Source organism: Lissotriton helveticus, chromosome 3_1, assembly GCF_964261635.1.
Source record: "Lissotriton helveticus chromosome 3_1, aLisHel1.1, whole genome shotgun sequence".
NCBI lineage: Eukaryota > Metazoa > Chordata > Amphibia > Caudata > Salamandridae > Lissotriton > Lissotriton helveticus.
This window is the reverse complement of record NC_136061.1, coordinates 1,486,778,454-1,486,800,176: the sequence shown is the minus strand read 5'-3', so window position 1 is coordinate 1,486,800,176 and position 21,723 is coordinate 1,486,778,454. Positions and strand designations below refer to the sequence as shown.

Genomic DNA, 21,723 nt, shown 5'->3' with positions numbered 1-21,723 from the left:
CGAAAATACAGAGTAGCGGCGCGAGGTGGTGTGCATACCGCGAATGTTCCAGGTCAGTATGTTAGTGTGTGTCATGCATCAAGCCGTGTCACGCGCGGGCAAGGCGCGGGAGGGCCGCAGGCAGGGGGGCCGATAAGCTCCAGTGGGGGAGGAGAGTCAGCCTGCCGCAACGAAAACGTAGAAACAATCATAAAGAGCATAACGTGAAGGGCGAGTCCCCAACAGGGTGTACGTCCAAACCACAACAAGATCCACCACACAGCGGAGGCCTAACTCAGCGCGGTTGCTGATGGGGTGCGCGTGTTGCCAACAATCGTGATATCCTATACCCCTGTCTCGTATCACATAAGAGCGCAGGAGACGCTTAAAGTTCCTAGTGTCTGTGGCCAGATCCGGCCAGCGCGGGGCGCATACCGAGGAGCCCGCCAGCGAAGCAAGCACCCAACGTCCTCCAACCCCTGCGCCACTACAGCATCTACATGGTGCTTATTTCACAGCTGGCCGCAACAACACACATGCGCGCAGAGAAAGCAAATACAGCGTTACAGCGCACATAAGAAATTGTAAATTGATACTTGTATAGCGCACTACTCACCCGCAAGGGTCTCAAGGCGCTTGTACGAATACCACTGTGGAACCCATCCTGGCTTTCCCTGTGAGGTTTCCACTCCTGGGCACCCCCAAGGTGGAGGCCAGGCATCCTTAGCGTTGTGGGGGCCGTTGTGGAGATTAAGCAAGCTATTGCCCAGAGTTGCAGAGTGGGACTCCATGATTGGAATAGGCACCGAGGCGAGAATTATCAGGTCCGTGGAATTTTGTGCCCAAGACCCGCCGAGCGGGGGAATTGAACCCTGGTCCCGGGATAGACCTCTGCATCAGGGTCTGCCGCTCTAACCATTGAGCCACACTTCTCCACTGAGCCACACTTCTCCACTAAGAAGAGCATGGGAAATACATTACAGTCAATTGGATTCTCAAGAGGAGGGTCATTGCATGTCCACCATGAGGTTCATCACATGAGGAAGTCCGCTGTTTGCGGCGTCACCACTGGCATGGCCGCATGCATCTTCAGAGAGTACCGTAGAGGGAGACGACGGGCCGCTCGTGTCCGGCTCGCTGCGCGTCTGGGAGGCCTTACTGGACGCGCCCTGTTCTGCTCCCAGGTTCACCACCGCATCAAGCGCCTCTTGCCGTTCCAGCCGCATTTTCTCCAGGCTGGGCGCAGCGAGGCCAGGGCCCCGGCCACGGCGAGTGCCCCATCTCCTGCGTCTCCCCGCTCTCTGTACCTGCCAGTCTCCCTCCTCCGCGCACGTGGGTCGCGCGCCTTTCCACTACCCTGTCTCCTCCAGCCAGTCCCAAGCTTCAGATGGTGCGTCAAAGAAACGGGCTCCCTCCTTAGTAAGCACTCGAAGGCGGGAGGGAAACAGTAGATAGTATGGCAGTCCCAAGTCTCGTAGTTGCTTTTTCACCACCATGTAGGTGCTCCTCCTTCTTTGCACCGCTGCCATATAATCAGGGAAGAACATCACCCGGCTGTTCCCTACAGTCAAGTTATCCAGCTTCCTTGTTTCGCGCAGCACCACGTCCCGGTGTCTATAGTTGAGCAGCTTAAAGAGGAACGGGCGAGGCCAGGCTCCAGGTTTGGGCTTTTGCGCCGGCACCCTGTGCGCCCTTTCTGTGACAAAGTGTGGCGACAACGCCTCTGGGGTCAGGAGGTTCTTCAGCCAGGTCTCTGTATATCTCTCTGGGTCCTTCCCTTCCTCACCTTCCGGCAGCCCGACCACTCGAATGTTTTTGCGCCGAGAGCGCCCTTCCGCGTCCTCCATGCGGTCTTCCAGTACATGGACCCGGTCTATGATATCCTGAAGCGCCGAAGCATGGTTCAGCACCACGGGCTGCAGTTCCTGAAACGACTGACAGTGCCCGGCAACGGATTCCACCAGTTTGCGGTGATCGGCGTGGAGCAGAGTGAAGTCTGACGTGACCTTGTCGATCCTGGCTTCCAGGGACACTTTCATCTGCTCCAGCGTGCTGCCGATGCGTTCCACTGCCGTCAACACAGAGTCCATTTTGGCCGCCAAAGCTGCTGCCAGGCCCAGGCCATCTCCCTGCGATCTGCGCGAGGGGCCCATGTCGTCCGTGGCCAGCTGCTTCTGCAGGGTCTTATCCCGAAGCTTGCCCATCGCCAGCTGCTGCGCCAAAGGCATCCATGCCAGTTAGCAGTCACCCAGCGCCAGGCCCCTGCCAATGTCTCTAGTGAAAGAACGCCGTACTAGTCCAATGGCACCAGTTGTGACCCCCCAAAAAAAGGAGAAGGGGGGGTCCCGCCGGTCCGATTCAAGCACGGGTTAGGGCCCAGCGACCAGCCACCGACGTCTGTCTTCAGGATGTCCCCGGCACTCAGCCACCCCGCTCCACACCAGCCAACAGAGGTGCGCCGCCTCCGTCACACCAGTGCCCCCTCAGCAGCAGACGGTGACCCTGGCTCTTGGGCGGCTCCCAGCAAAAGAGGCCTCGATCCTGCAGCGATCTAGTCCAGCAAGCCCCTTAGAAACCTAGGCATTCATCTCTCTCCGCGGGCTCAGCGCCAAGCTCACTCCCAGAGCAGATGCCCCGCGGCCCACAACCGACAAGATGGCGACGATGACAAAATGGCACCCAGGCCCGGCACAGCTGCCAGGAGGCGCACAGCCCTGTCCAGTGTATTGCAGTGGGAAGGCGCCAGGGGGGCCGCAGTGGTAGTATACCACGCTGGATCATAGCCTCACGGCCCCGCGGCCCACTGTCACAGTCCCCACATTATCCAAGCCAGAGGAGAGAACCACAGCCTTCCTCAACCCCCGAATGCTCCCTCCACGTGGCTACCCCTCAGGCGATCCACTGCCTCTGCTATTCACCTCTGGCCTTGTTGCAGAGCAGGATGGTTTAAGTACCAGGCCACGGTCCCAGGGCTCCTCCCAGCCACCAAGTCGAGGCGTGGCAGTTTATCAGTCACTTCACTGCACCACGCGGCGGACGGTCACCGCCAGCAACGGCCTCCCGGCACTCAGTCGCCGCCAGAGTCCGCTCTCCTCCGCTGCCTCCACCATGATCTCCCAGGCCGGCAGACCCAGCTATTAGGCTCCCCGGGTCCGCCCCCGGTCTATCCCCTCACCGTCACTGCCGCGCCCAGGGTGCCGCCGATTCCGGGCGCCGTCAGGGGAACACCCGGGCCTCCGCCTCCCCTGGCCACAGAAACCGCCACACTCTACAGCCTCGCAGGAGCTCCTCGCAACAGCCTCCGACAGCCGCCACTTCGTCTGGGTCTCCTCGCGGGGCAATGGTCGCAGGGTGTCAGGACACTGTGCAACGCCCGACACCGCGCGGCGACGCTCAGCCGTTCCGGCAGCCTCCCAGCCGTTTTCGCGCCGTTCCGCTGCGGCCTCAGCGCCATCCCCCACCGGCAGCTTCAGCGGCCGTGGACCTCGCCGCAGCTCCGAGGAAGGGGCCCGCCTCACTCTGGCAGCACCCCGTAGCGCCTCCGCACCGGCCCCTCACAAATCCGGCCGTCTAAGCGTATCCGCAAGATAGGTGTTCAGGATAATTAGGGGTATGCAGCGGAGCTTCACGGAGATACGTCCACCATATTGGCTGGCTAGCCACGCCCCGTGACTTTGTAATACTTCATGATGTTTTTGACAGTGTGGTACTGGGATGTGCGGCATGTTTATGCTCCAGATTGCTTTATTGTGTTTGCAATACGAGAACAAATAAAAAGTGTTTAAAAAAAAAAATCTTAGCTAAAATTACAGACACTAGACTTCAACCCCTGATGCAAAATATAATATTACCTGATCAGTCAGGCTTCATACCCGATAGGTCAACTGTGCATAATATTCGTACCTTGTTTGTACCCCATCAACTAAATCCGGAGTTGGAGGTGGCGGCAGTTTTACTGGACGCTGCCAAAGAGTTTGAATCTGTGGAATGGGAATATCTTTTCACAGTGATGCAAAAAATGGGGCTCCCGCCTGGCTTAATGATATGGTTTAAGATCCTATATACCAAACTGGTGGCACGTATTAAAGTAGATAGTTCTGAAAGAAACAGGTTAGTATTAGATTCCTTACCTTAGACTATCCTCAGGCGTCAGACTGGATCCGGAAACCTTTGCGTAGTGGTACCATTGCGCGTTGGTAGGCGTCGTCTGTGGCTCCGCGTCCGTCGTCGGCGCCGGTATGACGTCGCCGGAGTACTTAGACGCCGCCCTCGCGCGCTGACGTCAGTTCCTATTTTTTGCCGCGCCAGCAAGCGCCGATCCGGAAAAAATGGTACCCTGAGTCAATTTTTTACTAAACTTTCTCAATCATTTTTGATCTTTCTTCGAATTCGAACGACTCTGACGGTGCCAGTAGGGATGCCCGGGTTCAATCCCTGCATCGACTGCAACCGAAGGATGTCGGTTATCGACCACCATCGCCGGTGTCTTTATTGCCTGGGGCCCGACCACGATGGCAAGTCGTGCCCCAACTGCCGGGCCTTGACGTCGAAGGCTAGGCGGGAGCGGTCCCGCAAGCGCCTCGAGCTCCGGCAGTCGGCCCCGCACCGTTCGAGGTCCCGGTCAGGAAGGAGGTCGAGGGACCGGTCGCGGGGCCGGAGTCATTACGGCTCGTAGGATCGTCATCACTCCTCGAGCTCCAAGTCCTCAGGTAAGAGGCACAAGAAGTCGAAGAAGTGACATCGCTCTTCTGACTCCCCCCGACACTCGTGCGACGTGGCCGGGGGTTCGGGCGACACTGCCCACGCGGCTCCGCCGGAGCCGCGGGCGTCGTGGCCTGCTCCTTACCCGCCGGTCCCTGGGCAGAACGTGACACCGGAGGAGATCGACGCCTTCCTCACGGCCATGAGGTCGCTCACTTCTCCGTCAGGCCCGACTGGGAGCCCAAGCTGGCCGGGTGCTTCGGCCCCGGCGCCATCGGTGACTTCGGTCCCAACGCCGCAGGGCCCCGCTGGATCCGGTTCGGATCCGGGTCGTCGCCGGTCGACCTTACGACCTCGCCGGCACCGGCCCTTAGGGTGTCGTCTCCGGCGCCGTCCACGGACGACGTTGTCCCCGGTCCCCCCCTCGACCCGGTTCCGATGCCGGAGTGGCGTCGCTCGACGCCGCATTCAACACTGATGGGAGATTTCTTTTTCTATGAGCTGGCCCCATCATTTGACCCGGAGTACCAGGAGATGGGTGGCGAGCCGGATTGGGAGGGGTCTGAGTACCCTCTGGCACGTGAGTGCCAGTCTTATCAGGACTGGGCAAGTGAGCTAGGGTGCGCCAGTGGTCTGGACACTTTGCCAGACACTGGTTTTGTCTCCCCTCCTTCCGTGGCTATGGAGGAGGGGGCAGCCTATAGTGTGGTGTTGACGCGAGCGGCCAAGACCTTATCTCTTGCACTCCCCGTCGCGGCCGTGACGACTATCCTCCTCACTGAGGTCCTTAAACCGCAAGCAAGCTCTTCGGAGCCTCTGTTGCCGTTTAATGAGGCCTTGTCTGACGTTCTTCTGGGCACCTGGTCCAGGCCCGCTACAGGTCCCCCTGTAGATAGGAACGTGGCCAGACGCCACCGCCCAGCTCCGGGCGACCCTTGCTTCCTGTCCACCCAACCCACCCCGAGAACTCCCAGACCGCATTCCCGACGGCTCCGCCCGATCGGGAATCCAAGTGGTACGAACAGTTTGGCAAAAAGATGTTCTCCTCCCTGAGTCTGCGGTTGCGGTCAGTTAACACTGCGTGCTTCTTGGGCCGTTATACCCACTCTCTGTGGGACTCGGTTGCGGACGTGCTGCCACAATGTCCGGAGGAGGCCCGGACTAAACTCGCCCAAGCCCTTGCGGAGGGTCGAGATGTGGCACGGTACTCCATCAGATGTGGGCTGGATACAACAGACTCGCCGGGTAGAGCGATGGCAACGACGGTGGCGATTCGTCGCCACGCCTGGCTGAGGTCCGCCAACTTTTCAGCTGATGTCCAAAACACTCTTATGGACATGCCGTTTGATGGCCGTCGCCTCTTTGGCGACAAGACAGACAGTGCGCTTTAGCGCTTTAAGGACTCCAGGGCTACGGCCAAGTCCTTGGGCCTGTCGGCCCCGCGCCAACAATCTGCTGCCTTTCGCCCCTTTCGTGGCCAAGGAAGGGGCGCCCCCACACGTCCTGCCAGCCACGGGCTGCAGACTAACATCCAACGCGGTGGCAGACGTGGTAACCGCCATGGCGGTGCCCGGGGACAACGGGGAGGCCAGTCCACATCCACCCCCGCAGCATCCGCCTCAAAGGCCTCCTAGTCCGAACTTTCAGGCCCACGAGACGCCAGTGGGGGGCAGGGTTCGCCATCACCTCCTCCACTGGCGCAACATCACATCGGACAGGTGGGTTCTACAAATCGTCCGAAGGGGCTACTCCCTCCCCTTCGAGGCGACCCCTCCAGCCATGCCACCGCAGTACCACAGTGTGTCGGGGGATCACTTGAATCTTCTGCAAGAGGAAGTTACGGCCCTCTTGGCCAAGGGGGCCATCGAGCGCGTTCCTGGGCCAGAAGTAGGGTGTGGTTGTTACTCCCGCTACTTTCTGGTTCCCAAGAAGGGCAAAGGGGGCCTACGCCCTATCTTGGACCTGCGGAACGTCAACGGCTTCCTCCGGAAGGAGAGGTTCAAGATGCTGACACTGGCTCAGGTCTTAACTGCCTTGGACCGGGGAGACTGGATGGTAGCGTTGGACTTGCAGGACGCTTATTTCCACATCCCCGTCCTGCCGGCCCACCGGCGCTATCTGTGGTTCATGGTAGGCCACGAGCACTTTCACTTTACCGTGCTCTCCTTCAGCCTTACCAGCACCCCACGGGTGTTCACGAAAGTGATGGCGGTGGTCGCAGCTCATCTGCGCAGGTTAGTGGTGTCTGTCTTCCCTTACCTCGATGACTGGTTGTTGAAGGCAGGCTCGCCCCAGACAGTCGTCAGCCACCTCCAGACTACGGCCGACCTCCTGCACCTGCTGGGGTTCTCCATCAATGTGCCGAAGTCGCACCTGGGTCCCTCTCAGAAGCTCCTCTTCATCGGAGCGGTTCTAGACTCGGCGCAGTTTCGGGTTTATCCACCCGAACAGCGGGTTCGGGATATTCAGGCTCTGATTCCGATCTTTCAGCCTTTATCCCGAGTCTCGGTCAGGTTGACGCTGCGGCTTCTGGGGCTGATGGCCTCCTGCATCCTTCTGGTGCATCACGCCAGGTGGCGGATGCGGGCTCTGCAGTGGTACCTGAAGTTTCAGTGAGCCCAGCATCAGGGCAACTTGTCCAACCATGTCTTGATCTCGGAGGGCACTGCAAGACAGTTGCAGTGGTGGCTCACGGACCGCGATTGGGTCAGCGGCAGATCCCTCTCCCTACCCCAACCGGAGCACATAATTGTGACGGACGCGTCCCTCCAGGGCTGGGGAGGCCACATGGGAGAGGCGGAGATCAGAGGCCTCTGGTCTCCGGCGGAGTCCCAGCTCCATATCAACCTTCAGGAGCTGCGGGCGATCCGACTTGCACTGAAGGCATTCCTCCCCTCTGCCCGGGGGAGTGTAGTGCAGGTGTTCACGGACAAAAGCCACCGCCATGTGGTACTGCAACAAACAGGGCAGTGTGGGGTCGTGGATCCTATGCCAGGAGGCTCTGCGCCTCTGGCAGTGGCTGGAACATCAGGGCGTGACCCTGGTGGTTTAACACCTGGCAGGTTCCCTGAACGCCAGGGTGGACGAACTCAGCCATCGGTGCATGATGGATCATGAATGTCTTCTGAACTCAAACATGGCGCAAGGCCTCTTTCAGCAGTGGGGAGAGCCTTGGTCAGATCTATTCGCCCCAGAAGAGAACGCGCAATGTCATCAGTTCTGCGCGTTGGAATTTCCAAGGCAGCACTTGCTCGGAGACGCTTTTGGTCGTGAGTGGAGTTGCGGTCTGTTGTACGCCTTTCCGCCTATACCACTTCTGCCCAGAGTGCTGAAGAAGACCATGGCGCGACCAGGCCCAAGTCATCCTTGTGGCTCCGGACTGGGCACGGAGGTTCTGGTATCCCGAGATACTCAGCATGTCTGTCGATCCCCCGATTCGTCTGCCCCTTCAGGAGGACTTTCTGTCACAGCACCAGGGGCCGGTCCTCCACCCGAACCTGTCCAGTCTCCACTTACATGCGTGGAGATTGAGCGGCGGCAGTTGAGGCCATTTGACTTGCCTCCTGAAGTCTGTAATGAGATTCTGGCAGCCAGGCGTCCCTCCACAAAATCGGTATATGCCTGCAGGTGGAACAAGTTTGTGGCATGGTGCACAGCAAAGGCTGTGGATCCCCTGTCTGCCCCTCTTTCAGAGGTTCTCCTCTTTCTTCTTTCTCTTGCCGAGCAGGGCTCCGCTCTGGGCCCTCTAAAGGGCTACCTCTCGGGCCATTTCCGCCTTCTTAAGGCTACCTGATCAGCCCTCTTTGTTCAAGTCCCCGGTTGTAAATAGGTTTTTGAAGGGCATCACTCATCTGTTTCCTCCAGTTCCTTTCGTGACACCTCAGTGGGACTTGAACCTTGTTCTTACTTTTCTGATGTGCGCTCCCTTTGAGCCACTTCATAACTGTCCTCTTCGCCTCCTTACTCTGAAGACCGCTTTCCTGGTTGCCATCACCTCTGCCAGGAAAGTGAGTGAGCTCCAGGCCCTTTCTTCTCAGCCTCCTTTCCTTTCAGTCCATCCGTACAAAGTTGTGTTGCGGACGCGACCCTCTTTCCTGCCCAAGGTAGTCACAGCCTTCCACATCGGGCAGTCCATCACTTTACCCACCTTCTTTCCGCCTCCGCATCCCTCGAAGGAGGAAGAGAGGCTCCACCGTCTGGACCCAAAACGTGCGCTCTCATTCTATTTGGATCGCACTCGCCAGTTCCGGGTGGATGACCAACTCTTTGTTGGTTACGTGGGCGCTAAGAAGGGACGGGCGGTGCACAAACGAACCATTTCTCGATGGGTCGTCTTGTGAATCAAGGCTTGTTACTCTTTGGCTCAAAAGGAGCCTCCTGTGGGGCTTCGTGCCCATTCCACACGGGCCACGGCGGCTACTACTGCCCTGGGCCGGGGAACCCCTTGCAGGACATCTGTCAGGCGGCTACGTGGGCCTCGCTCCACACGTTTGCAAGACACTACTGCCTGGACAGCCAAGTCCAGAGAGATGGCTTTTTCGGCCGTTCCGTTCTCCAGGACTTTCTGGTGTGATCATTGGTTCGCAGACCCACCATCGGGGTTGGTATTGCTGGGCAATCTATTCTAAGGTAAGGAATGTAATGCTAACCTATTTCTTTCAGATGCACAAGTTGCTTACCTTCGGTAATAGTAGTTAGTATTAGATTCCTTACCGCCCCACCCATCCTCCCCGTTCTGCGAACCGATATCTAGGGTTAAGGTCATCCCCTTTCAGGGCCCTAGTTTCATGGCACCAGTGTTATTTTTTATCATGGCTCTGCGTTTCTGGCTCGGAATAGCTGTGTATAAGAACTGATGTCAGCGCGCGAGAGCGCGGCGTCTAAGTACTTTGGCTACATCATCCCGGCGCCAACGCCGCCGCCGACGGACGCGGAGCCGCAGACGACGCCTACCGACGCGCATGGGTACTGCTACGCAAAAGTTTCCGGATCCTGTCTGACGCCTGGGGATATTCTAAGGTAAGGAATCGAATACTAACTACTGTTTCTTACAGATATATCGTTACCGAAGGTAAGTAACTTGTGCAACACGTCTCTGACACAATACAAATACAGCGTGGAACGCGACAAGGGTGCCCACTGCTGCCATTGCTATTCGCCATAGCGCTGGAGCCATTGGCTTGAAAAATACGACAGAAACATGCAAATACGGCACTGCAATTTTATCATCGTCAAATTAACATATCAAAGTATGCAGACGACATGGTGCTGTATGTACGTGAACCCCGAACGACCCTATCCCCACTATTACGGGAATACATCAAATTTGGCAGACAATCTGGACTCCAAATAAACTGGAGCAAATCCACGATAATCTCACTAACTGATATCACTAAACCACACCCAGTGGAATACCCACTGGAATGGATCAAATACCCAGTAAAATGCTTAGGCATCTGGTACCATAGAGACAGTGATTAGGTAGAACTATGACTAAATTCGACTAAAATTGAAGAGCAAATTGACCGTTGGATCCATCTACATTTGTCTTTGGCAGATAACATGGCCATTATTAAAATGGTTATTCTCCCGCTGGCGCCAATCTTTAAGAGAATAACCATGAACATCACCAGGCTTATATGGGCAGGGAAGCAGGCATGAGTCGAACTGTGTACATTGACATTGCCATACCACAAGGGGGGTTCGCTGTACCGGACTTCCTACTTTATTATCTTTGCACCCAGGCGCAATAAGCGCACCATTAGTTTCACCCGCAACGGTATATGCCACATGTAGCTGTGGAGGATGGAGATGCACAACAAATCCCATTATGCTGCATACTATCGCATCAGCGCGCACACATAACTAAGCACATAATCAATACCTTAAAAACTACGAACTCGGCATGGCAGCGCATGGGAATATTGGCGTGGAGGACTCCACTCTATGTGCCTGTACTGCCACTGTAGCATCACCCTGCGCTATCTGTGACACAAACTGGGATAGCATGTCAATGCTGCAACAAGTTGGAATAGACACAACAGGGGACCTATACAATGAGGGTAAATTTATAGACCAGACTGACCTAGCCTACATAAGTAACCAAACACTTTTATTTAAATTTGCATATCACAGACTAAGGGGCGCAATGAAAACACTATATCCTTCATTTCCAACTGAACCTCCATCTCTGGCAGCTCTACAAATGATTATCACGAACCAAAGCACTGCCCATGTGGTGTCTAAACTATACAAGCTCCTACAGGTGGATATAGCGAGGGATGCCATTAAAGCGCATTAACGCTGGAATGCCCATTTAGAGACACCCTTAAGCGAGGACAACTGGCATAGTTGCTGTGACAGAAATGCTTACCCCGAATGGCAACCTGCGCATAATCCACTATAAATATATACATCAAACATATCACACTCCACTTAAGTTGCAGAAATGTGGTCTCCGTGACGACACTCACTACCGGCGATGCAGGGAAGAAAATGTTATGTTATGTTATGTTGTCTTGTAAAGCGCATGGCTACCCCAGCAATGGGGCGTCCCAGCGCTGTAGACCACTGGGGAACCCGTCCTGGCTTTCCCTGTGAGATGATCCCTGCTGGATATCTCCAAGGTGAAACCAGGCATCCCCGGTGTATGTGGGGGGCCGTTGTGGAGATGAGGCAAGCTAATGCCCAGAGTTGCCGAGTGTGATCCCTGGTTAGAGTAGGCACCAAAGCGAGAATTATCGAGTCCGCTGACCCTGGTCCACGACCCTTACGAATGCTTACTTTATGCATTTAGCATGGAGGTGCGCCAAAATTAACAAATACTGGGAAGACATAACGGAAACACTGAGTCATATGCTGGAAACGAAAATAGAATGTTCAGTACCAGTATGCCTTTTGGGCAAAGTACGACAGCTACGTTCTGGTAAGCGCAAATTATGCGTCATAGCACTGCTACTGGCAAAAAGACGAATCTCCATACACTGTGACAGCATACGCTCCCCTAGCAGAAAACAATGGCTAACATACATGGCTTATTGTAGAGACACGTTGAAAACGTATGAGGATGAACTTCCGACGCTGTCCAGACCTAAAGAATTCTGGACGCCCTTAACGGACTATTTAAGATCTAATCCAACTCTGATATCCACTAACACGATGTAACGAAACCTGCTCCAACAGTATGACAGAGAAATGAATTGTATTATTCTGTGTTTTACAACTATGTCTATCACTTGCACCGTTAGTAGTGCACTACAGTAACCTGAGATGTTTGTATTCTGTTTCTTTTTTCATTTTTGTTTGCAGACTGCCATAAAAACTTAATCCATTTTTTTAAAAATATACATATATTTCCATAAATTAAAGATTTCTTTCAAAATTAACAATGATGTGGTATTTGTTCATTTTGGTTTAAAAAATAAATATATAAAATTAATTTACATTAGCATTTATTATAAAAGAAAATTGGCATATGGGATGGAGATCTACACACGGCAATGTATATGGAAAATAAACACATATATATTTTCTACCAAATATTAACATAACTACATTTTACATTTTTATTTTAAGTGTAGGCCCCAAAAAATGGTACAGCACTATTAACTTAATATCTCTGTGATTGTGCAGCTCTGTGCTCCTCCCTCATGACCTTCTCTGTATTGCTAATGCGCTGATTTCTTTGATGCCAGTCGGGCTGCAAAACATCAACGAATGAATCCTACCGTCCCGTTTAAAGGTAGCCCTGCAAATGTTGGATCTTTGTATGTGTTACCATCTGAGGGCATGCAATGGGCGTACCGAATCTGATTTTGAGAGCTCCCTACTTTTTAAAGGAACTCCTTCCATCCTGGGAAAACATCATTGATATTGCAGTTTTGTCCAGGTAAGAGAGTGATCGCGTTCCTCTGCTCCTCGCCTTCCTTGGAAATTATGATAGGACAAATAGGATCCAACAACTACCCTGAGGTGATCTGTTGGTTAGTAACAGCTGGAGGAAGGTTATGTGGGACAGTGTTGGGAGTAGTGAGGTTGCCCTTGCCCAACTTTATCGAGGTTTGCTTCCCATCCATCCCTAATAGCCAATCAGGAGATAGCACCCAATAACATCATGGATGTCCATGCTAAATGGTTTGAGGAAATGAAGCTATGATTTTTTTTACCAAACCCCTCTCTGGTAAGGACTCTCCCCAGATGACAGAGCCTACATGGTATGAAAGGGCCTAAACAGTAGACAAGAGGCATCTCCTTAGTGCTCGTAAAGGAGGACTCGCACAAGATATTCAGTCTGCCAGAGCCGACTATCAACTAGTCTTAAAACGTGCAAATATTAACTGGGACACAGCAGTCTCAAACCATATTCTGACTGCTGTAGGCTTCGGGAATCAGGCAGCGTTTTGGCATATAATATTGCATGGTGCAAAGACAAATAGAATAAAGCCTGAATCTTATATTCTTCCGCAAGACTGGGCCAATTACTTTGAATCATTACATAGTAGCTCTCCCCTTTATCCACATTCTGTGTATTCTGACAAGCCCAATTCTACACTGGCCATTATATCCTGTTCGACTTCTCCTAAAATTGATTCCCCCAGAGCTGAGTTATTTTTTACTGTGGCAGAAGTCGGGAAAGGCCCTTGGGTTAGATCAAATCCCGGTCGAGCTTTTCAGTTCTGAACCAGTAATCTGTGCACCTTACCTCACTGCACCGCTAGCGCTATTAAGGCAGGTGCTGATATTCCAACCCAGTGGAAGTGCACAGAGATCATACCTATGTTTAAGAAAGGCTCAAAGTCAGACCCAGCAAACTACCGGCCAATCAATATAATTGATTCCAGCCAAAATATCTTTAGTGAACTTAGATTTGATCGGCTACTTACCTGGATTGATAAAAATGAGATTTTTAGCCAGTTTCAGGCCGGTTTGGGGCTCAAAATTAGTACGATTGATCAAATATTTAGGTTTCAACTAATAAGGTGGAAGGAAGTTGACTTAAAAATGGTAGTCTCTACCTATGTCGCTTTTGTCGATCTCAAGGATAAGTTATGGTGTAAACTCGGAGACCTAGGGCTTCCGAATCCTCTTCTTGATATAATCATTTGGCTCCACTGTTACAACTTTGCTCAAGTTCGTCCGGGACCTAATGGGGGAAACACTGTCTCATTTAGGGTAGGTGTCAGGCAAGGCTGCGCAGTTGCCCCAACGTTGTTTATGTTGTTTATTAATGGCTGCATTGATTGTCTATTGGGTTGTGACACTGATTCTCGTATTCTTGGGGAAACAAAAATACGAGCTTTGTTGTATGCAGATTATTCCTTGTTAGTATCTAAATCCCACAAAGGCCTTGTGACCTTTCTGAACAAGTTTAATTCATTTTGTCAGGATCATGGCCTTGTAATCAATGCAACCAAACAAAATTCATGGCTATCTACCTGCACAGAGGTTTTAGAGGGGTACTAACTTTGAAAGGAGCGAAGTTAGAAAAAGTATTAGATTTTGAATATCTTGGCATTCGATTATCTACTGTCAATCCTTGGGGTAACCGGGCTCCTAAAGCACCCTGATTCTAAAGCATAGGGTGGCCAACATTCAAAAAGGTACTAATAAAACTACACTCCATCCAAGTGTACAAACTACACTCCATCTCCCCCCTTCTTGAAGTCTGGAGGGCCAAAGCTGTAGCAGTCGCGGTCTATGGAGCAGAACACTGGGGTTATGTTAACCTAAAAACACTGGAGGTTGGTGGGAAATTCTTTTTTGAAAGCAGTACTAAAACTTCTGTTACGTTCCCCACTTGTTTTTTAACAAGACCTAGGTATTCGATCTATAGCTCCCCTAGCCCGATTTAAACCAATCCTATATTGGCTTCAAGTTTGGTCTACCCCTGAGTTAGTGCATTATAGGGCAGTATTAAGAGATGTTTTAGACAAGTCTCAGCAACAGGTGTTGTTAACTTGGTTGGACTATGTAAAACAGTCTGTTTACTCTATAAACCTGTATGAGTATAGGTTGGACCCAGACTCCATTTTCCCATCTGCATTAAAAAAGTTGAAGTGTCCACACTGGGAACATGAGGAGGTAAAGTTCTCCAAACAGTTTGGTTGAGGGCAGATGAACGGACGTTTTTTAGAGTTCAAGCCTATCTTGCTTTTTGAAAATTACATTGACGACGCCGACCACCTATTTGCAAAAGCTCTTTATCTAAGGTTCAGGTTGGGCACACTCCTTCTTGCTAGGCCTACTGCTAAATGGAATGGAGGTCAAGGAGGTGGCGAAATTTGCCCTGCTTGTAGAAGTCGCAAAGAAACAGATGAACACCTATTGAGCTTCTACCCCATTTACTATAAGCAGTGCAAGCTCTGGATTGTCCTCCTGTGCCATTCAGTAGGTGTTGGCCAAAACAGGGTCGCCCTGAGAATATGCAGAGCAGACACGTCCTCGATTATTGTCTTTTCTGTAGATAAATGTTTAGAAAGTATCTGGCTAATATGGCATAAAATCTCCTTTACTCCTGATCCTTAGTCATAGCCATGCTTCAGCCGGTTAACAATCCGGCCCTGGCAATTTAGACTTGGACACAATTTATTTATAAAGTGTGTTGTATGGTTTTAATGTTTTTATTGCAATAGTGCTGCTATTTTGTAATCTCAATTTTAGGACAAATTATTTTAATGATTGAGTAAGATCTGATGTATTTGATGGTCTGTACTTTAATGGTAGAAGACCAAAATAAAGTATTCAAACAAAAACCAAAAAGTGTGCAATTAGGATTAAAGTGTGTTCACTGCATAAATGAATTATTTAAGGAATGAACCGTTTTATAGAGAGCACAGCTGTCCCATGATGTTCTGGTGCTAGAGTCCAAGATAGAGTTCATGAAACAAAAATATATAGTGTCCATTGAACAGCCTGGTCTTCTGCTGTCTTCTCAAATGGTCCTCATCTGAGGTAAGCTGCCAGGCAAGTGTCAACATGTTCCATGTCTTAGCAGCCAGAAAGGTGAAAGAGCTGCAGCCTTTCCTGGATATCCTAATCCTGGGAGTCTTTAAAAGATGACCCCCTGAGGATCTTAATAATCTTGGGGGCAGTATTTCTTGAGCCTACTGCTCCGATATTTGGGCCCCTAGTTGTGTAAAGCTCTGAAGGACAGTTCCATGGAGACCACCTCTCCCAATCCCAGCCCAAAAAGTCAAAAACGTAGGCATTACCATAGATGACAAACTGAAATAAGCATATCAGTTCAGTTGTCTCATCCTGCTTTAACACTTTGAGAATAATCAGGAAGATTCTTACTTTTATTCCTCCCACCTCCAAAAAACCAGTCATTTCCCTATTAATACTCACAAAGTTGGGTTACTGTAACTGACTTGTTGTTAAGCTCCAAAAACAATACGTGAAGAAACTCCAAAGCATGCAGAATGCGGCCGCCAGGCTTATTCTTGATCTTCCCCAATTCCATCTAAGGAACTTCACTGGCTTTCAGTGAATAACTGCATTAAATTCAAGGCATTATGCCTTACCCTATAAAGCCTTGCATGATCTAGGTCTTAGCTACCTCAAATAGCCCCTCTCCTGGTACACACCCAACAGAGACCTACGATCCAAAAACTCCCTGACGGTCTCTCGTCCCAGTTTCAAGAGATTCAAATGGGGAGGCAGTTGCAATTCTTCTGAAGCCCCGGCCCTCTGGAACAGTCTGCCTATGGATATTAAAGCAGCTCCTATATTATCGAGTTTTAGGAAACTAATTAAAACCTGGCCTTTTAACCTCCAGTCTCCCTCTGCTCTCACCTGTACCGATATTCCCTACCAGCGCCAAGACACTCATGGGTAATCGAGCGCTTTAGAAACATTTTATCATAACATAACACCTGGACAAGAGTAAAGTTCAAAAGCATTGTATGCAGTACAGGGTAAAGCTCCCTGCTTGGAGCTCTTGCTCCAATAGTCCATTACATGTGCATCCTATCGGCATTCCAATCGAAGTTGAACTCATATTTTGTATACCACAGAGTGCTTTATTGGTAAGAGAAGGCGAGACAAAAATCGCCAGCAGAAATGGAGGAAGTGTCAGAGTGTATTTCAAACAGACAGCACCATGGTTAACCTGATGGCTGGAGCAAGGGAGTCCAGTCTCTTAAACAATTCTATTTGTATTTCTATTTTTCTCGTTTTACATCTCTCTATTAACACTACTGGTGTGATTTGTCCTTTTGCAATGCATTGTATTCATGGTGGTTTTCCTTTTTTGTTAGGCCCTCTGATTGCCACCTCTGTCTTTTCGTTAAGACCGAAGGATAAGGACGATCTGTGCTCTGAGGACCTTCAGGACTTGGATATAAGAGCCGTTAACAGTCGTTCCTCAAGTGAGTAGATAAAGCAGACACAATCTGTTGAGATTTGGGAGAAGCAGTGGTGATGGGTTTTTCCACAATTCATGTTACGCAGAACTTTAATATCATAGCATCTGCTCATTTAACCTGGGTTTGAACCTTAAAAGAGTGAATATACGCATTTTTGTCACCACTACATTCTGTGCTGGCAGTAGGTACCGGACGGCCCTCCTCTCTGCTGGTCACCTTCCTGGTGGGCCCGCGTACAGAAGAGTACGCTTTCACCCCTGCTCACTCTGCAGTGTCGGCTCCTTTACATCCGCAGAACATTATGAGTTCTTGGAGTTCTACCTTTGGCTCTTCAGTACTTCATAACCAAAAATGTGCAATCTTGTGAAAGCGCCCACTCTATTACAACCAGGAATAAGTACACAAACATTCACACTCTGACGAATGATTGGAGAATCTGAAACCCCACAATCCCCGGTTACATTTTATATATATGTTTACAAGGTTTAGACCGAGTTGTTTATTGCACGGTCATTTAGGAACAGCAGCAGGCAGTTACATGTTTTTCTGGAGGGTTCCATTCCTGGGTCAAAGAGGGCTGATGTTTTTAGGTCTCGCCTGCTAATGCGCTTGCGCATTACTGGCGAGAAATATAGGGGCTTATCCAGAGCTTAACCAAACTGGCAATTTCATGCAGTGCCCGTGAAAAAAGCGCGTGCACTTCAAAGCCATCTGCTTCCCTCCCACAGCTTCCCCCAGCGTGCGCTCTGCCTCAGGCATTTCTCCTCCCCTAATTATTCACGGCCGGCCGGCCGTACTTTCACTTTCACGGCCGCCAGGCCGTGTCTCGTTTTAACTACTGTTGTTTGATTCTCTCTAAGGCTTCCTCAGTCTCCTCTTTCCGCCTCTCTCTTTGGCTCCACGCTGCCCCTTCAATTCAGTTTTTCTAACTCTTTTGTCGGTGCTTCTTTACTCTCTTAATCTGTCTCCCCTGCCTCCATGCTCTGTTTTCCCCTTGCCAGCTCTCTCATCTCACCCGTCTCTCGCTCCTTCCAACTCTGTCTCTCGAAGCCTCTCCCTTTGTAACTCTGTCTCTCATTGTCTCTCTCCACACAACTCTCTGTCTCGCGCCTCCAACTGTCTCTCGGGGCCTCTGCGTTTTTAACTCTGTCTCTCGTTGTGCATTTCCCGTACTTGTTTTTATTATTTCATATTGCCAATGCTTGTTTTAAGATTGCTTTGACTCTTGCTGGTTTGCTCGCACTCCCTTGTTCTCTCGTGTGTGTACTTCTTTACTCTCTTGATCTGTCTCCCCTGCCTCCATGCTCTGTTTTCCCCTCGCCAGCTCTCTCATCTCACCTGTCTCTCGCTTCATCCAACTCTGTCTCTCGAAGCCTCTCCCTTTGTAACTCTGTCTCTCATTGTCTCTCTCCACACAACTCTCTGTCTCGCGCCTCCAACTGTCTCTCGGTGCCTCTGCGTTTTTAACTCTGTCTCTCGTTGTGCATTTCCCGTACTTTTTTTTATTATTTCATATTGCCAATGCTTGTTTTAAGATTGCTGTGACTCTTGCTGGTTTGCTCGCACTCCCTTGTTCTCTCCTGTGTGTGTGTGTGATGCTTTTCCCCTCTGCTCCATTCCCATGTTGCGTTGCCCCCTCCTACCCACTCCTCAGCAAACTACTTGCAGGCATGTAAACATTTTTTATTTTGTGTATTTTTCGAAAAAAGAAATCATAGGCCCAGGTTGTTTGGTCAATGTTCCAATCAGATGTTACCCAGCGAGGAGTTACTTAGCTAAAGCACTGCTTGTTTACTATCACCCCCAGACGTCCAAAAATAACATCTCCGTCGAACAAATGCGACTTTTGAAGTCAATGGAAAGAAACAAATTGCGCGGCCGGTTTCTATAACTTGCAGACACGTCACAGCTCTCCACGCACTCCGTTGAGTAGAGCCAGCAGCTTAGCTAGCGCTCCCAGCTCTGTGTCTAATCCGAAGCTCCTGAACGTGTGTTTCTGGTTAGGGCGAACAAACCCTGGAGCTGCGTGGTAAGGCCGCCCGGCTCTTGGTAAAAGACGAGTCATTGTTTTTTCCTTCTTTCTTTATTCTTATTAAACAACCGACCACGGTAAAGATTAGGCTCCCACAGCATGTTTCCTCCCCTCTCCCTGTGCTCCCACTCCCCCAGCCCGCACACTCGTACTCCGAGGCCTCCAGACACCCCTCAATCTCTCCTCCCAGCACGTTTTCAATTAGTTTCGGCCGCTCGTTCTTGCTCCTCCACTTCCTCTTTCTCCCTCACTTGTTCTCTCTTGTTACTCTTACCTCTCTTTCCCGTCTACCTTCCCCTATACTGTCTCCCCGCCCACCCACTTCACTCTTCCTCTCTCTCCCTCCCACTATCTCCTCCCTTTTCCCTCTTAAGAACCCATAAAATGCCACAGCTTACTTTGCCTGGGTTACAGCAGTGCAACATATTTTTTTTCCTTACGGTGTGATGTGTGCATGTGATATTGTTATTTGGTAACTCGTGCATGTAGTTGTTACATGGCAGTGTGACATGTTCGAAATGACATCTGTGGCAGTATTTTGTGTGTGTTATGCTAAGTTCTGCCGTGAATTGTGCATGTAATGATGTACATCTTGGTCACATATGCATTTTAAAGTGTGCGTTTATTGGAATATGATAGAGTATGTGGCTCATGACTGACTTGTGTATTTGGTGAAGCACGTGGCAAAGTGTGGGCATGTGATGACACTCACTCACTCTAACACCTTCTGTAATTACATGCTTACCTCTCTTCACCCGTCATAATCTGAAAATCTATTCCAGCACTTCCTTCTTTAAGTCCCAGTTCTCAGCAAAAATTAAATGTATCAATGTTTAAAGCTTTATTACAAAAAGTAGAAACAAAAAAATGTTTATTACACTTTTAATCTTCATGTTTACAAATATTATAATACGCTACACATTTTCACCAAAAAAATTAAGCTAGTGCCATTATACATTAGTGAAATTATTATGTAATTATTAATTATTTATAAAAAATAAAACCCATTACAATTTGTCATATCAATACATGTACGTTAGGTAAATACTAAACATGTATATTTAATAATGTTATAGGTGTCACATTTGCAATGTCTAAAAAAATTCCCATTTATAATAACAAAATTAATGCATTTGAAATTATAAAAATATAAACAAAAATTAAAAAATTATTACATTTACAAGACCAATAACTCACACTTTTCTAATGCGAGACCTATTGCATTTCCAATGCTTGTTGCTCTCTGTAATCGGGTATAAAGATGGGTTCAAGAGTTGTGAAATGTCGTCTTTAGATTTCGGTGTTGCTGATAGTGAATTGATTGGCTGGAGGCCGACAGCCAGCCCCATTCATGAGCTCTAGGGACATTTTGCTTTTTCTGATAAAAAAAGACTTGAATTTGATGCGCTAAATATTTTTCCTTCTCTCAGAGAGCTTCGAGGTGAAAAACTAAAAGCCAATATATTAACATGACAACCCAATATATTAAAATGACATTGTGAGACACAAAAATCTTTGCCACTCACGGTATCAGCAGTGCAATATTTTGTGAATGGCATGGAGAAGGGGGTAGCATGACCTGTAACCCCATTTCCGGCAATTAACATTCAAATATGGTAATGGATTCCGACTGCTCTGATGGCCACGAAACATTTAAAGATTACCAATTACTCGTGAAGCATCGATTCCTTTATACAATTGTCAGCTGAGGGGATTAGGAGATCAGCAGAAGTCACAGGGTACAGTTTGCTCACCCTGATATCCCTTTGGGAAGCTTCCACTTGCCTTGTAGCACTGGAATACTGGTGCGTTGCGGACACAGAGGTGGAGGTTTCTTGCAGGACTCAATCTCTGCAGTTGTGACTGGTTACTAAGTACCGCAGATGGGGGGGCGTGGCTTGGCCGGCTGCAAGATGGCCGCACTCTAAGTGTGCTCTGCCGGTCAAGCTCTTTCATCTGCAAGAATCCTGCTGGCATTGTCGCATTTTCCGCACCACACTGCCGAGTCCTGAATCGGGGGAGCACTGTGCACCTACCTGTTACACTTTGGTGCTTCTGCGTGCCCCCCCCCGGCCGATATCCTCTCCCCGTTGCTGGCGCTGGGCCTCTGCGCTGGGTGTCCGCCGGCACCTCCACCGGAGCTGCTCCTGTCTGCAAGGCCACTTTGCGGCAGTGCTGATGCCAGGGACCGGACGCTGCCTTCCCCGGTGAGTCGCGCCATTGCTGAGGGGGTTTGCCAGTGGGGCTGGGGGCCGCTCGCTGTGTGGCCTGGTCTGGTGACGCTGAGGCCTGTCTGTGGCCTAGTGCTCCTCCCCGGCCTCGCGTAGGTGCAGCGCCACCTGTGCTGGGCTGTGGGTGTATACCCAGATCTTTTGACTGGGTGTGAGTGTTTGATTGATTCAGATGCTCCGTCCATCACCACCCCCTTTTGTACTGCTTTTGGCCGCCATAAGTGTGGCAGGGTATGCTCAGACGCGAGTCCCTTGCTCACTTTGCCACTGGATTCAAGCAAGCCGGGCTGAAGACGGCTGGAATGCCAGAAACTGGTCCTCGGAAGCTTGTTTCCGGTCCAGGGAAGACATGGCTTGGCAGTTCGGGCTGGACTGTTCCCATGAGGCACAGGGTCAGACTGATTTGCATATAGCC

General features: G+C 50.5%; 1 protein-coding gene across 2 annotated transcripts in view; it reads left to right on the top strand.

Moving 5' to 3' along the window:
- The window catches only part of LOC144823535 (uncharacterized), a 337,732-nt gene that overhangs the window by 29,994 nt on the left and 286,015 nt on the right, over positions 1–21,723 (top strand). For both annotated transcript variants that reach the window (XM_078682134.1, XM_078682133.1), the window contains exon 3: positions 16,938–17,048. In XM_078682134.1, the coding sequence (XP_078538260.1) occupies positions 16,938–17,048 (111 nt within the window). The remainder of the gene's footprint in view (positions 1–16,937; positions 17,049–21,723) is intronic.